Here is a 16289-nt window from a genome sequence, read left to right on the forward strand (position 1 = left end):
CTTGTGAATTCCAGCATGAACTCAGTGTCAGCAGCACACCATTCAGATACTTGTTTTCTGCTCTTAAAATGTATTTATTTGTTCAACTACATGACCAATTAATTTAATATTTTCAGAATAGAATAAAATTCATGGGATGATCTTAATGTATCAACACTATTTTACACTTTTACTGTAACTGGATGGCATCCAATTCTCTGCATGTAAACTCAGCAACTGTGGAATCATCATCACAGATCCAGTCATCTCCAAGTTATAATTCCTACCATCTTGGTCCTTCTAATATCACTAACTTGTGCAGAAATTGTGTTATTACATCAGTTTTTTGGAATAGCAGTTCATGCTATAGAGCCGGGTTCAAGACCCAGTCAGAACTTGGGTTTTTCTGCATGGATTTTCTTTCAGTTCTCTGGTTTCTTCCCACAGTCCAAAAACATTGGGATTTTGAGGATTAGGCATATTGGGCACTCTAAATTGACCAGAGGTGAGAGAGGATGGTTGTTTGTGTCTATGTGGACTTTTGGGGAGGTTGGGAGGTTGTAACTCAAACCTTTTGCCCAATGTCAGTTGGGATTCGCACTGCGATGCTCATTTGGAGGATTAAATGGTAGAAGAATATAAAAAGCGAGCCTGTTTTCACATTCAAATAATGTTACATTGTTTCTGTCCAAACAGGCAGAATAATGACTCCCACGACAACAGAAATAACAAATGTCAGACTGCAGCTTTAGGTGCTTGGCAACTTCGTTGTACAAATAAAGCTTCTACTCTTCTACCAGTCTTGTCATTTTGTTATTGTTATCCACCACTCCTTTGTAATTTACATTTCATAACCTCCTCCTACACGTCACATTTTACAATTTGCACGACTGTAAATTATTAACAATCATTTGTCGGAATGAATTAAAACTGTAGTAACACTAAATTATGACATTTTCAGTAAATAAAAGATACTGGAAGATGTTGTGAAAATCAACAACATCTTCCCGTATCCTTTATTTGTTTGAATATTTAATATTTAGTCCATATTGAAATAAAAACTTCTTACACATTTTGCCAAATTAGACTTAGACTATCCTTAATATTTTCAACAATTATTTAAACCTTAAGCACACAGTCGATATTTAGTGTCCTGTGATTACATTGTTACTCCAGGAAAACAAATGTGTCTCAATCTCAATATAAAAAATACTTTCAAGTTAATCTCCATGAAAAGAATTGTACTCATAAAACATTTAACATTGACTGTATTGCACACCAAATCAACAGTATCCTTTAATAGACACAAATACAAAGCACATAAATGAGACTTCTCTACTAATCAGCGGGACAGTGAGTCGTCATTCAACTTAAAGGTTGTGGTTCCATTCCCGGCTCTGCTAGTCTACATGTCAATGTGTCCTTGGGCAAGACACTTGACCCCGCGTTGCTCCTGACGGCAGCGTGTGAAGGAGTATGAACGATGAGTGATAGAAAATGTGCTGCACATAGATAAGCTGTATGAAAGTGTGAGTGAATGGGTGAAAGACTAGAAAAGCGTTCGGCGTCAACATATGATGCTGCTGATCATGAGGCGTCTATGAATTTGTATGTCTGTGGTGTGTTTTTATAAGTCCCAATGCGTTGTTTAAGGTCAGGGCTAATCCATCTCAGCTGACAAAGGGCGAGGTACACCCTGGACAGCTTGCCAGAGACACCAACACTCAGAAATTATTTTTTATTATTTCACCTTCAATTAACAACGGCAGTCCTGCAGAAACTTGACATTTTAAAGACACTCACAGTACAGTTCACATCAACCATCATATTGCCACAGGGAGGAAAACCAACCCAAAGTATAAAAACTTCACAAAATGTATTTTTAAAATACAGAATTCTTCTCAAAGACAGGTGGATGAGCATCTTGTAGCACCTAGCATAAGCACTTTACTGTTCAGTTACCTACAATAGTGGTAGAGTGAGGAAAGCATATTTCACTGTTCCTCACTGGCCGTTAAGTCTCTCGTCCTGCCGTCCACAAACACTGTGACATCCAACTGTTTGCTGCAGGTCATCTTTGTTGCTTCCAGAGGGCTCCCGTCCTCCGACGTGTCGTCTGTGATTATACTGACCTTGTGGGGTGTCAACAGGTACTAGGGACAGGGAAGAGATGATTCAGGCTTTTGTTCACTCAAGTACAAGTAAAATCCAAACAGTACAGGGCCAGTCCTGTGTCCTGAGGTGTCACTCTTTAAAATAATAATAAAGTACACGGTGGAACAGCACCTGTTAAATGCTGGGAAGTCTCTTTCGCAAAAGCAAAACTTGGCTGCATACAGCGCAGATTATGAACTCCCCGCGACATTCACTTCACACCAGTGGTTATTAATGGATTAATGGAACAGTTGAGCAGTTCACTAAAGAGATCGGTGCATCTGACATCTGTGGCTAACGTTATTTCCTGAATTGCAGCGCTAATGCGTCTTCTACACACAGAGGTTGAGACGGACCAGGGAATGAAAACAATATAGTGCGCTCTTAAGAGTCTGTCAACACGTCTACTCTGATCTGCACTTCATCAGCGCATAGAGAAATCATCCAGTTGGATACGCAGAGCCCACGAGGAGACAGAGAAGTGCACAGCACCAGACGAGGGGCATGCACACTCACAGTCTGATATGTTCGATGAGATCCTCCTAAATATTTTCATAGTTTCTTAATTGATTTATTCTTTGAAGCGTGAACATTAATCTATACAATTGCAATGCCTTGACTTTAGTGAGGTAAGTACACACAGTCCCAGCCACAACAACAACATCAGATTAAAAAAAACAGTGGTACAGAATTGGCATTATCATATCTTTCCACTTCGGAGGTGGAAGTGGCTGGTTGCTATGGGGATGACTTAAACCTTCAACTTGTTCAGTGTATTTGAGCTGAAAATGTGCTGAAGAGTACTTTTAAACAAACAAATCATCGGTGTTTTAGCTCTGTACCAGAAATAATCTGCATCAACAATGACACCTGAAAAGGTACAGTATATCACATGACCATTCTCAGTTCATTCACTGGTCATGCACATGCCGGTGTAAACAGGAAGTTGATTCTCTCTGCAGCAGAAGTTTCTTTTATTACAAACTGAAAGTGCTCTTACTGATGAAGTAATTCTGCTAATGACGGCTCAGGAAGCGAATGAGAGAAAGACAGAGAAACTCACATCTCTATAACTAATCAGTATCACCCATAACTACAAACATTTAGTGCTCTGCTAGTTCTGTGTACTTAGCAAAGTAGCCTACTCTAATTTTGATGTACTTATGTTTGAAACATTAGTCTCACATTGTTTTCTATCTTTTTCAGAAACAATGTCATGATCAAATCTGTCTGTCTTGTTGACGAGTCTACATCTGTATGAATGCAAATACAGATCATTGAGATATATTCAGTGTCATGGCTGTTAGGTCACATGACTCAAATCGTCTAGTGTACTTCTGTCTCTTGCCCCCATAATAAACTGTTACTGGTCAATCAGCTGAGAATCAAAATATGATCAAAGTCACACCATGTGAGACCATGTGCTCCTGTCGCCATCAACTTTTAGTGTTTATTATAATCTTCTAACTAGCCATTGGTACATTATATCGCAGATAGCAGATAATTGTTCACTTCTCCAGTTTCCTACATTTGCCATTTAAATAGCAATGGTGCACCTGGTATTTAAAGGGAAGTGAAACTCTTATTGACTTCATTGATGTTATGCCCAAAACACACCTACGAATATCGAAATCCACGAAATCCAACCTCTTTGCACCTCGCTTTTCACTAAGATTATGTGTCAGGTAAATAGCAAAATTGTTTGTTGGACGCGGCCTTATGTACTTGTGCCATGCACTCTAGATCGTCTAAATCGGGCTCATCATATTTTGTTGCTTACCTTGAGACATGACAGGATCTGAATTTGAAAGTGAATCAGTCTTTCAGCTAGTGTACAGCTAAACACATAGAAACATAGCAAACCTCTTTAAAGTGCTGGGGCAGTGCATCTTTTGGACACAGAATGTTGGATATACTCTTTCGATACACCACTGCGATCACCACCAGAGCCATCGCTGCTACAGAGAAGATCAGCGACACCAACGCTGGCACCCAATCAGCTTCTTCCTCTGCAGGAAAATCAATCAGACCAACAGCAGCAGAAGTGATCAGTGTTTCAGTATGTGTAATCAATATTATAATAATAATAATAATAATAATAAAGATTAGGTTTTTCCACTGCTCATAAACATTTATCAATATTTCAATTATTAATTTGGCAAAATAATAGAAACACATCTCACAATAATACAGTCCATTTCTGCATCATCTTTCCAGATTTATGACAAAGACCCATTGGTTTAATGAAATGCCAAGTCTCCAAAATCGTATTACTGATAAGTGATTAGGGTATATATATATATACAACAAGCTAGAATAGAATTGTACAAATTACAAATGATCCCTTTCAAATCCAAGAAAGTCGGACAGTAACGGAGTACCTTTACTTGAGTACAGTACTTAAGTACAATTATGAGGGATCTGTACTTTACTCGAGTATCATTTTTGGGGAGTACTCATGACTTTACTCAAGTACATTTGAGAGGCAAATATTGTACTCCGCTACATTTCTATCCATAACTGTGAGTACCCGTTACTTCTTCTAAAAACAAAAAAAACTAAAGGAAAAATCTCGGAAACCCTCAAATTGTTGTTTCCCTCTCAAACGTGATTGGATTGTGCAGGTGCCACCGATTGGGACAGCCTATCAGCAATCACCTTCAGCTTTCCATCAAAGTGAACTCCTTGGTTAGATAATATTAACATTAACATTTCTCATAACTCCATGTAGGACATTTCTGTACATAAATGTAAGCACTGTGGCAGTAGTAATGCAATATTTAGAAATGTACTCTAGATACTCAAGTACTTTTAAAAACAAGTACTTCAATACTTTTACTTATGTAGACATCTGACTGTAGTACATTTACTTGTACTTGAGTAAAATTTAGCAAGGGGTATCTGTACTTTTACTCAAGTAATGAAGCTGTGTACTCTGTCCGCCTCTACAAACTGGTATGGCATCCCTAAGAGGGAATGAATTGGATCACATTGGAAATTACATTAAATTGAACGGGTCTGTTCTGCTGGATCAAACCTGTATATATAAATAATATAAATATTAGGGCCGTCAATGGTTTAAAAAAAAGAAAAAAGAAAAAAAGAATTAATAGCACTATTTTCTGTAATTAATCGTGAAAATAAACCTGAAGCTTATAACAGATATTTATATAAAAGCATAGAATGAATGTAGAATCAACACAAAAAGTATATTTAAATTCAAAGACTGTTTTAATGGCTTTCTTTAAACTTTAAACACAGTTTCTGTGACCTGCAGTATTGTGACATCTTTCAACTTCCTGATTAACTTCCCTTCATCTTTCTCCAGAGAGTCACTGAATATTCAGCATTAGTAACGGGCAGTGTAATGTAAATCATTGCTGTGTTAATGTTCCATGTCCACGATTTACCAAGAGCTAACTACAAAATCCATTAATTGTGGTTCCTCTGACTGTTTTTTCCACCATCTTCACTTGTCACTACAGTTCGCCGCTTGGATTGTTTTTATGAACAAAAACAAAAGTCTATTTTGGGACTTCTGCACAATTATTGCTACTTTATATCACTACTAAAAATGTCATATAAAATTAATCATAATTTTACATGACATTTTTAACACACACACTGTAAGTAGGCAATATAGATGCCTATATGGCGTATTTCATTACATTACATGTCATTTGGCAGAAGCTTTTATCCAAAGCGACTTACAATAAGTTTCCACCGACTCTACTCGCTTCGCCACGGCACGGCACAGTTTAAGCAACGTTTCCACTAGCATAGTACCTAATACCAGGTACTATTTTTAGTACCTGCTCAGGCGAGCTTCCAAAAGCATGCTGAGTAGGTACTATGCGATGATTGGGCAGACTTACGGCCGGAGACTGGCCAGTGCCGTCACAGGAAGAGACTTCCCACACACAAATCAAGCCGAACTGTAGATCACTTGAAACTACTTAAAGGCAACATAGAATGCTTGTATCACACATATATGTTAGTTATGGAGGTCTACTTACATATATTAGCTTGTTTTCATGGTTAAAAACCTCCTAGTCGCTGCAAACGAGCCGATCAAAATATCTCCTCACTGACGCTCTCGTCAGCCGCGCTGTTTCAGACCAAAATCACACCCCCTGAATGGACTGTGTTGTGATTGGCCAGCCAACGAGAGCTTTCCCACTGTCCTGTGATTGGCCAGGTACCTGGAAGTGACGTAATAGATAGCCAGCTCTCAGATACACAGCTCCCCCTCTGGCACGGTGGATGCTCTGCATCTCAGCAGCTACAACGAGAGTAGTTCTTCTTCTTCTGCGGTTGAATGTACGCAACCGGATGTGCCCGGACTAGTGCCCGCACCAGGAGGCGCTACAGTGGTGAGAGGAGTGGTGAGGATTTGTGATGACGACATCAAATTACGGAAGTGCCGATCCGCTTCGCAGAGCCCAGGAAAACAATACAACACTATTTTCTCAGCAGTGGCTGAACTGTTGTTCTGAAACTTTAGGGTTTCATAAACGAGGTAATGACGCAGATACACACACAAACGCAGCGTTAATTGGAGCTTCCGGTCTATGTGGCCTTTAACAATCCTAAAAACGTGGGTTAATCTCCAACAACTACCAGGGAAATATATATTTAACAGAGGAGTCTGGTGTATTTAGGGACAGCACCGCCGATCACAAGGAGCATCACAGACCGCTGCCGCTGTAGTCTGTGGAGTAGGAGTCTGTGTTCCGGAGACGTGTGGACAGAAATCAAGCCGAACAGTGCCGAATTGTAGATAAATTAAAACTACTTAAAAATCCTAAAAACGTGGGTTAATCTCCAACAACTACAGGAGTCTGGTGTAAAGTCACTAGTCACTCGTGTGTGTGTGTCATGTATAAAATGAAGTCTCCACAGTTTCACGCAGCCGTGCAGTGATGACTCCGCCCACGTTTAGGTACTTTTTTTGTAGTGGAGATACAACCTAATTGTGCCGTGCAGAGGCGAGTAGAGCCGGTGGAAATACGCCATTAGATTAACTTGTTCCATGGTGGGCGGGGTCTAGGAACATAAAATTGTTCTTTGCTATATCATACAATATTATACACACGCACATACACACCCACACACGCACGCACACACACATACACACACAAAATAAAAAAAGGTTATCACACTTACCATTGGTGGTTCTCTCACAGACAATTCCACTAGGCTTACTGGGTATGGGGTTCCTCTCTGTGTTGATTTGAACTTGGACACAGTACTTAGTCCATGGGTCCAGGTCATTCAGAACAAATGGGTTTTGCTTTATATTGCTGATGTGTCTGGCCTGTAGGGGGTAACAGAGCAGAGGTCAGGTACCTGAGTGTGAGTTCTTACATCAGTGTGTACTTGTATTTGTCACCTACTGTATGTGTCTGCATATGCTAAATAACATTCTTTCAAGTCATTAAGTGTAATAGCATGAGGTCATCGTGACATTACAGGCAAAGCTCTTCCCAGTGTTTCACACGGGAACGATAATTGTAATAAGATGCACTGGAAATGAAACCACACATAAACACCTTTTCAGGCTGGCTGTGCTTCCAGTAAGTGATGTTGTAAGTGGCATAAATGTACACATTCCTGAGTGCGGAGATGGCAAACACTGGATCTTTAATGCTGACTTCAATAGTCGCTCCACTGGAGATGAGAGAGACATTGGGTGAACCAATGATGGCTGAGGAAGAAAGAGAGATACATGGTAAAGTGATGTTCAATGACACAAACAAATACAAGTCAGAATATAAAATCTTAAAGCAAAGCAAATTCAAAAATTCTTGTATATGATAGAAAATAGTGGCTGAGAACATATGAAAAAAAAGTACACGTGTAAAGAATTAAGAGTTAAAAGTGAAAACTGTCTCTCTCAAGTAGTCTTCTCAAATTGTTTAGCCGTGTCTAAAAATGTGGCTTCATGGTGCACAGGAGCCATAGTTAGCGTAACTCCTCCTAAAATACGGTGTTGCTATGAAAACTTAAACTTTGGTCTCTATGGCATCACATTTATGTCAAAAATTGGGAGAACGATAAAACCTGCTCACTAGCAAATACTATTACTGCATGTGAGTAGATATTAAGGTAGATATAAGATATTAACACCCTCAAAATACAGGTCCTTGTGCACATAATGAAGTAATACAGGGCATTATTTTAGACTTGCACTGTCACAAATAACACTCAGACATAAATTATTTGTAAAATAATATATAACATTACAATGTTACTGTCAAATAAAAAGAATCTGTTATGTTAGTGTGTTACCTATGAATAAAAATAACTTGTTAGAGTACCCATGTATTACCAAACACGAACAGCAATAGTCCACTTAATAGCACTTTAGTACTGAGCCCTGTGGAACGCCACAATAATTTTTTTTGTAATGCATACAGCACATAAGTTATCCACATAGGATCAAACTTATGTGGTGTATCTGTATTGTTAGAATAATTTGTGTTTATCACTTTAGGCACACTAAAATTATATTTTGAAACTCTGTGATAAGTTTCAGAGCTTGCAGTGTCTCTGCCTGACAGAGCATGGCAAGAGTTTGCAGAGTGCTCCTGAAAGTTTTCACAGCAGCTCGAGAGTTTGCGCTACGATCCGCAAAGTTTCAGACCAAGTATATTTTTATTGATGCCGTCATGTGTGTGAAAGCAAGCATTCGTCGCTTTTTGTGCGTCGACGCAGTTTATACATGAGGCCGCAGAAGAAGAAACTCTGAGGCATTGGGAGGATCTTACCTTATCCTGCCGGTAGATAGTTCATATTTTCATTTCAGTTCAATTTTATTTATATAGAACCAATTCATAACATACATTATCGGGACACTTTACAAACTGACTTGTCATCATCAGCTGCTGTGTTTAGAACATCAGGGAGACGTTTTCTGATCCTCAAGGACGGTACACCGCAATTCCTGCATACAACCCATAGTTATGTTTCGTTGGAGAACAGTCTCACATGCCGATGTGTCCTTAGGCAAGACACTTGGCCCCATGATGCTCCCAGTGGCTGTGTCGGCAGTGTGTGAATGGGTATGAAAGATGTGTGATAGGAAATGAGCTGCACATAAATGCGCTGTATGAATGTGTGAGTGATTGTGTGTGAATGGGTGAATGGCAAAACTGCAGTGTAAAGCAGCTTCCAGTGGTCATAAAGACTAGAAAAGAGCTATAAATACAGACCATTTACAATTTACATTCATGGACAGTTTTCGCATTAAAAGTCACATCACACTGAGCCACTACTCACTGTCTTTATCCAAGGTAATGTTGTTACTTTCCACCCAGGCAGAACTCTCTGACCCCACCTGTGCTCGCACTCTGCCAAAGTACTTTCCGTGCTCTGAGATGAAGAGATGGCTGAGGCGAGTAAAGTCACATTCCAGCGTGGAGATGTTGACAAATCCTACTGAGTATTCTGTGACTGACGTTCTGTGGACACACATTGTATGGCTGTGAGCAATGTGGCTGTAGTGCTTTCACTTTATCAGTGTTTGTGATGGACAAAACTTAATTCACTTTCAATTCAATTCCATTCAATTCAATTTTATTTGTATAGCGCCAAATCATAACATGCATTATCTCAAGGCACTGTACATAGACAACATCAAGGAGAGCAGAGAACCCCAACAGTTCACACAATGAGCAAACACTAGGCATCAGTGGAGAGAAAAAAAACCTCCCTTTTAACAGGAAGAAATCTCTGACAGAACCAGGCTCAGAGATGTGCGGTCATCTGCCTCGACCGGTTGGGGGGAAAGGAAAAATGGGGGACAGTTAATGTTTGAGTGAGGGCATTACATGTGTGAGAATGAATGCGTATGACCAGGGATGTGGATGTTAGTTGTTGGTTAATTTCCATTAAGAATTTCTCTTTCATTTGATTCATTTGTCATTCCTCCACAACTCACATGCTGTGAAATTATGTTTCATACCAGCAGAGGGCACACATAAGCCAGAATCATTACTTCATTAGAAAAAGTAGAAGGAAAACAAATGACTTGAGAGAAAAAGTGATTTTTCAGGCACACCTTTGCACATGCAAAAAAGACAGATACCAGTGACGTAAATAAGTAAATAAATAGTCCATTTCTATTTTAATAAACTATATCCCCCAACTACTCCACCCCATCTTTTTTGTAAGTACAAATGTTGAATTGCAGCTTTTTAAATGTGATATGTTGACCGAAATTTTGATCGAAATAACGTCACAATCTCGACCTTTGAAAGCAAAGGTTGAATCGAGGATTTAACCACACCCCAATGTGGTGTCCTGTCGGCATGTCAGAGGAGGTTTCAAATCACATCAGGGATTTGGAGAATCATGACATTGACTCACCTATACTCAGTTGAGTAGAGCAGGTTGCTGGCTGCTCCTTCAGGTGGACTCCACCTCAGCACCAGGTTCATGTTGTAGGAAGTCAAGCGGACATTAGTGGGTGGGCTGACGAATCCTGATTCCACTGTATAGACCAGATAATAAGATAAATGAAGTTAGAAATGTATTTGGCCTACTTTCAGGAATGGGTAGGAACTATTAAGTCAACAGGTCATACACATGAGGAGCTTCACATCAAATATAAGAATAGATCAGACGGTTGGTGTGTGAATGATTTGATTTTCTGATCTTCACGCAGATCTTCAATTCAGAGTGAACCTAAAAACACAAACCATGTTAACAGCTGTGTAGTGGCTAAGCCCCAGCTTAAAGCCACTGAGGGGCTGCAGGACAGGCTAAACTTAATAACGCGCTTGATACGCTTTCTTGTACGTCCAATGAAATCCAGTCCAAACGCTTGTTTTGCTTAATATGCGACCTTTTATTTCTCAGGTTTTAGGCGCAAGATCAAGTCCAATAAACAGCAATAAATGTGACGGAGACCACCGTGCCAAAAGCATATCATTTTAGCGGTTGAAAACTGTGCACTCTTCCGTCCGGCAACACCTGCCCAGTGACACAAAGTTCCCACCTTTATAGCAACAAAAAGAACACACCCACCACCTGTCGGCATAAATTGGTAGTGCAGCAGCTACACAAAGAAATGGCTCCTACAAGCTGTTTATGACAAATACAGAACAATCATGTACAGGCCAGTCCATGTTTTCTGCTTTATTAATTAGCAATTAATAATTGTTTTTGTTTTTTTTCGGTGCTGAGGTTTGCAATATAGCTGCATCACATGATTATTTTCATTATTGATTAATCAATAATCAATTATTTTCTTGATTTATGGATTAATCATTTGGTCCATAAAATGCCAAATGTAGAACAATGTCAATCACCTCCAAATAAATGATCATGTTCTCAAATGTATTGTTTAGTCCACAAACCAAAATTATTCAGTTTTAATGATGATTTCTTTGTTATATGAAGCAAAGAAACCAGCAAACATTAACCTGTAAAAAAACCCCAAAAAATTTAATTCTTAAAAAAACACTCACCCCTTCACCCAACTACAGAGGTCATTCATTATCTTCCGTAGTGAAAATCACTTTTTTCGTTTCACAATATCAAACTGATACACATTTGTGCCATTTCAAGCACATAATTCTCCCACTGTGTAAACACAATTCTTCTCCCATAGAGAAGAAATAAGCAGCCCACAACACAACGCAGCTAAAATGATGTTACTGTTATTTACATTCTTACGGTCTGTTAATAGTGTAGCAGGTGAAAAACAGGATGCTTGGATGGTGTCAGAATTTGATATCTGATCCAGTGATTAGGACTATCATATTTTCTCATACCTAAAAAATCAACACAACGTTCTACGAGCAAAATAAATAAACAAAAAAAATTAGCTAGTTGCATTAAAAAAAATTACATTATCTATTCTTTCAGTCTATGAAACCATGACTCTGTTTGTTCTCTCTGTGTGTGTGTACTTGTATTTGTTACCTCATTTCTGAGTAACTTGTTAAGTTTATGGCTAAGATTTGAATTGTGGTTAGGTTAGGGTTAGGCATTAACTGGTATTGGTTAAGGTCTTTTGTACAACTGTCCTAAGAACAGCTGCACAAATGTGTGATATCACCATGGAGCAGAATCTCAGAGTTAAGTTTCCAACATGTAAAATCATCGTCACAAAGACGTATGGGGCAAAATGAGGAACTACACAGAGTACAGTGTAGGTTTTTCCCAAAGTGCTCAGTGAGAGAACATTCAGTGATCAGTACAGTCAGAATAAGAAGAATGTTGGCTTCAATAAAAGAACAGTGTCAGTATTGTTCTTCAAATCCTCCTCCTGGTGTCAAAAACCACAGGCAAGCTACAAAAAAGGCATCTTGATGTTCATGTTTTAAACATGTCATCTTTACACAGAGAAATACAGCACACACAGAAAACACTGGTGGACATTGAAAGAGAGCGCAAAAACGTCAGGGAGGGCAAGAGAGAAAACACAAACATAGAGACAAAGAGGGAGAGAGGGAAACAGCGACACACACACACACACACACACAGAGAGAGAGAGAGACAGGTGAAGTATTTGTAGGTCATTCTAACAGAACACTTAAGTACCTGTGGCTCTGCTTAACGCTGACAGTGTCAGAATGAAGGCGAACACACACGCTGACATGTTGTCCTCAAACTTCTACTGTCAGTCTCTGTGATCCAGTCCAGTCCAGCTCAGCGTACATGTGTGTGTGAGTATGTTTCGTTTACAGTCTCTGCCGTGTATTTCCTGGTATCTTTCAGTGACTGAGTGGGCGGGATGTTCACGGAAACGAAACTCCTGTGTAACGCCGTAAAAGGAGAAGGGGGTGTCACCATGTATGTATTATAAGAACTGGATAGAGCACCGCCCCCCCGCCTTGAAGACAATTTTGTCATGGTGGCAATTCATGGTACTGCAACAAAACATACTCACGCGGCCCAAAAAGCAATTTTCCCATTGACCACAATAGTAAAAGAGACGCCTGTAAAACTGTACAAAGGACACTACTATTGTGTTTGTTCTATAGAGCAAAGAAATGCAGTGAGACTCAGTCTATTCAGAATGACACTTAGTCTAAACGTAATAATTGCTTCTGAATTAATCAATCAATGAAACTAACTGTAATAAACATGTTCAATATTAAACATTTGGAATTAACTATATAGAACATTTGAAATTAGCTATATAGCTAAGAAGTTATTCCTCTATCAGTCTTTGAGGGGGCTTGTGGATACGAGTGGGATAGCGTCCCTCTTTCATGTCCGCCTGATTTCCCACAGGAACACTGGTGTCGGTGGAGGATGTGGGGATAGTGGCGGGCTGACAGTCCATTGCAGAGGGTTCAGGTGGAGCTGTCTGCCCTCCATTTTCAGCAGTGGCAGACATCATGGACAAGTCTTCCTCCACAGTCAGTCCGGAGTTCCTCAGCTGATGGATATGGCGCCGCCAAACATGCCTGATCTAACTTCAACAGTGTAAGACAGTGGGCCGTGTTGTTCTTTTACTGTGGCCGGGACCCATTTGTGATCTCCTCTGTAACTCCTTGTTAATACCACTGTCCAATGGCAAAGTGTTGCAGTTTCCCATCACTGGCTCTCTGAGCCTGTCGGATTTGCCTGCCTTGGACAGTGCGTCTCTTGTTTGGCGGGAGAAGGTCCAATCGGGAGCGAAGATGTCGTCCTAGGAAAAGCATAGCTGGTGTCTGGTTGGTGGTGGCAAGTGTAGCATTTCTGTAGGCAAACAGGAAATTACTAAGCTTTTGGTAATGTGATATGATCATTATTCATCGCTCTAAGGCCTTTTTTTAAAGTCTGAACAAACCTTTCAGCCTGGCCATTGGTTGCTGGATGCCAGGGGGCTGAGGTGATATGACGGATTCCATTGTTCTTCAGAAATGTGTGGAAGTCCTCACTCGTGAATTGGGGACCATTATCACTGACTAGTTGCTCTGGAACTCCAGTTCTGGCAAAGAGATCTCTGAGCACTGTGATTGTTTGGCTTGCTGTGGTGGGGTTCATGGTGAAGACCTCTGGCCATTTGGAACATGCATCCACTACTACTAAGAAGTTTGTGCCCATGAGAGGCCACATGAATACGTTGCCATGGAGATGCAGGCCATTCCCACTGGTGAAGTGGGGAACGTGCTGATTCGTTTTGCACCTGCTGGCAGCCTGAACATTGCATTGCCATACGCTCAACATCTTGGTCAATTCCGGGCCACCACACAAAGCTCCTCGCTAGCGCCTTCATTTTAACGACTCCCAGGTGGCCAGAATGTAGTTCCTCCAAAACCTTAGATCTGAGGTTCTGAGGTATGATAACCCTTATTCCCCACATGACACAGCCAGCATTCAAGGTATGTTCATTCCTACGGAGATAGAAAGGAGCAAAGTTGTTTTTGTGGACTGTGGTCCAGCCAGTTTGTGTGGGACAATGTCTCATCGCGTCTAGTCTCAGCCTGTACCATTTCAGCGGTGACGGGCGGGCTTTCAATCTGGTTGAGGGTGAACATGTCTAAAAGACAGCCAGTTTGTTGGAAAAGGAATCTTGAAACTTTTTCTCAAAATCTAAATTCTTAACAAGAGTGAAAATAAAATACACATTGACTAAAGATTCTACACACATGAAGTACATTACACATAGATGAAATGGCTCCAGCATTAATTGACTTTACTTATTTTGAGTGTCTGATACTCAAATGGATAGTTTGAATCTCACAGTTCTCCATGGTCAGGACAAACAGAAATAACATCACATTTCATAATATGTAAGGCTCATGGGAAAATTAAAGCCTTTCAAGAGAGCTTCAAGTAGATGAAACTATGAAGTGCTAGTTGATCAGCATTGAAATGAAAAAATATTTGATAATTTGATAAAAGACTTACCACCGTACTCCACCATTGACCTTTGGTGTCCCTGCAGATTTGCCACAAGCTTTGCATAGGTCCCCTTTGTTGTGCAGATTCGCATCTCCTCAGCTCAGGGCCTGCTCCTTAAATGAATGTAGTGTTGCTGTATAAGAGAACATTTAAAATAAAATTGTATTTTGTATTTTTAACATGGGAACATTTTTATTCCAGAATCAAGTAGTTTTGAACTGCACTGCATTTGCCTTTAAGACTTTCCCTGTCCTAAAATATATGCAGGCTAACTGAAATATTCAACAGAATTTTTAATTTCTAAACATGAAAAATATTATTCATCATCAAATCTTTTATCTTAACAATTGTAGAACTGAGGTCACAGGTTTTCAAATTAGCAAAGCTGTGTGCAACTTCTCAGAGTCATTTAAAGATTAAAGAACAGATAAATACTAATACATAAAGAGCATATAGTTTATCTTATATGTTTCTTGGTTGAAAAAGAGACCCTCTGTATCAATGTTATAACCTGTACATATAAATAAAAGAAAAAAAAGGAAAAAAAGAAATAAAATCGCTGCGTCTTGCTTGCTGTTACAATCGCTATCGTTACAGCATGCAGACATCACTGGTTAATACCACACTTAACTGATTTAATGGATACAAATAATGACTATTCATACAGTGTTCAATATCAAAATATGTTTTTTATCCATTTTTACCTTTTCCTCCGTCATTTTCCCGTGTTTTTCCCGTGTTGGTTTTTCGGGTTCTCTCTCTTCATACTTCGTCAACGTAAACGTCATCACGTTTCAGACACAGTCTCTTCTGTGACCCAATAAGAGAGTCTAGGGGGAGGCCCAAAACATTGTTGGCATGTGAGCAAGGATTGATTACTGAATGAGCCGACCGGGCCCAAGAGGTCAAGGGGCCCTGAAGCCCAAGCCCAAGTTACTACCTTAATAAGTCAAAAAGCAAAAGGTGCAATATGTATTGCATGTTAACCTGCGGCTGGAGCCCAGTATGCTGCTCTTCTTCAATTCATGTAAGATATGGTGTAACTTCAACACTTGTCTGTTTTTTTTTTTCCAGTCTTCGTCTTGTCTCAACTTGGTCTTGGTATTGTCTTGGTCTTGGTTTAGGTGGTCTTGACTACAAGTGTATACTCCATACATCTCCACTCCAGCACATTATACTTTATTTCCCCTTAGGTTATCAGCTGTCTGACTTTCATACAGGTGGAGACCAGAGGTTGCACTAGACTTTTTCGTTGTCTGTCATTTTGACTGACAGGGTCATAAAAATCCCGTCATAATCAATTTTTACTG

The 16289-nt window shown here is 39.8% G+C and overlaps 2 protein-coding genes across 3 annotated transcripts; both read right to left on the bottom strand.

Annotated features, from left to right (window-relative positions):
• Positions 1-1230: 1230 nt before the first annotated feature.
• On the bottom strand, positions 1231-12893 carry LOC122785841 (interleukin-10 receptor subunit beta-like). Its single transcript, XM_044051823.1, has 7 exons — positions 12685-12893; positions 10504-10627; positions 9415-9596; positions 7686-7840; positions 7300-7450; positions 3997-4142; positions 1231-2132 (listed from the first exon to the last, which is right to left on the bottom strand). Exons 1-7 carry the CDS (start codon positions 12740-12742, stop codon positions 1974-1976), a joined length of 975 nt encoding a protein of 324 aa, XP_043907758.1. The 5' UTR covers positions 12743-12893; the 3' UTR covers positions 1231-1973.
• A 147-nt stretch (positions 12894-13040) lies between these two features.
• Positions 13041-15268, bottom strand: LOC122785863 (uncharacterized protein K02A2.6-like). Of its 2 annotated transcripts, XR_006362360.1 has the most exons (3): positions 14986-15268; positions 13922-14468; positions 13041-13830 (listed from the first exon to the last, which is right to left on the bottom strand). XR_006362360.1 is itself a non-coding variant. In XM_044051858.1 (2 exons), exons 1-2 carry the CDS (start codon positions 14299-14301, stop codon positions 13647-13649), a joined length of 564 nt encoding a protein of 187 aa, XP_043907793.1. In that variant the 5' UTR covers positions 14302-14873; the 3' UTR covers positions 13041-13646. The 2 variants fall into 2 exon arrangements, 1 of the variants encoding a protein (XP_043907793.1); XM_044051858.1 differs by lacking the exon at positions 14986-15268 and having other exon boundaries at positions 13922-14873.
• Positions 15269-16289: the final 1021 nt, after the last annotated feature.

The sequence above is a fragment of the Solea senegalensis genome, linkage group LG2 (genome assembly GCF_019176455.1).
Source record: "Solea senegalensis isolate Sse05_10M linkage group LG2, IFAPA_SoseM_1, whole genome shotgun sequence".
Classification (NCBI taxonomy): Eukaryota; Metazoa; Chordata; class Actinopteri; order Pleuronectiformes; family Soleidae; genus Solea; species Solea senegalensis.

What these genes read in the sequence shown, in the direction of transcription:
- LOC122785841 (XM_044051823.1), bottom strand. Translation starts at nt 12,742, where the DNA reads ATGTCAGCGTGTGTGTTCGCCTTCATTCTGACACTGTCAGCGTTAAGC. An exon ending in CTCTACTCAACTGAGTATAG is followed by an intron (nt 9,597 to 10,503) that starts GTGAGTCAATGT and finishes GTGTGTCCACAG; the next exon opens with AACGTCAGTCACAGAATACT. An exon ending in CATTACCTTGGATAAAGACA is followed by an intron (nt 7,841 to 9,414) that starts GTGAGTAGTGGC and finishes TTTCTTCCTCAG; the next exon opens with CCATCATTGGTTCACCCAAT.
- LOC122785863 (XM_044051858.1), bottom strand. Translation starts at nt 14,301, where the DNA reads ATGTTGAGCGTATGGCAATGCAATGTTCAGGCTGCCAGCAGGTGCAAA. An exon ending in ACCAATGGCCAGGCTGAAAG is followed by an intron (nt 13,831 to 13,921) that starts GTTTGTTCAGAC and finishes GTTTGCCTACAG; the next exon opens with AAATGCTACACTTGCCACCA.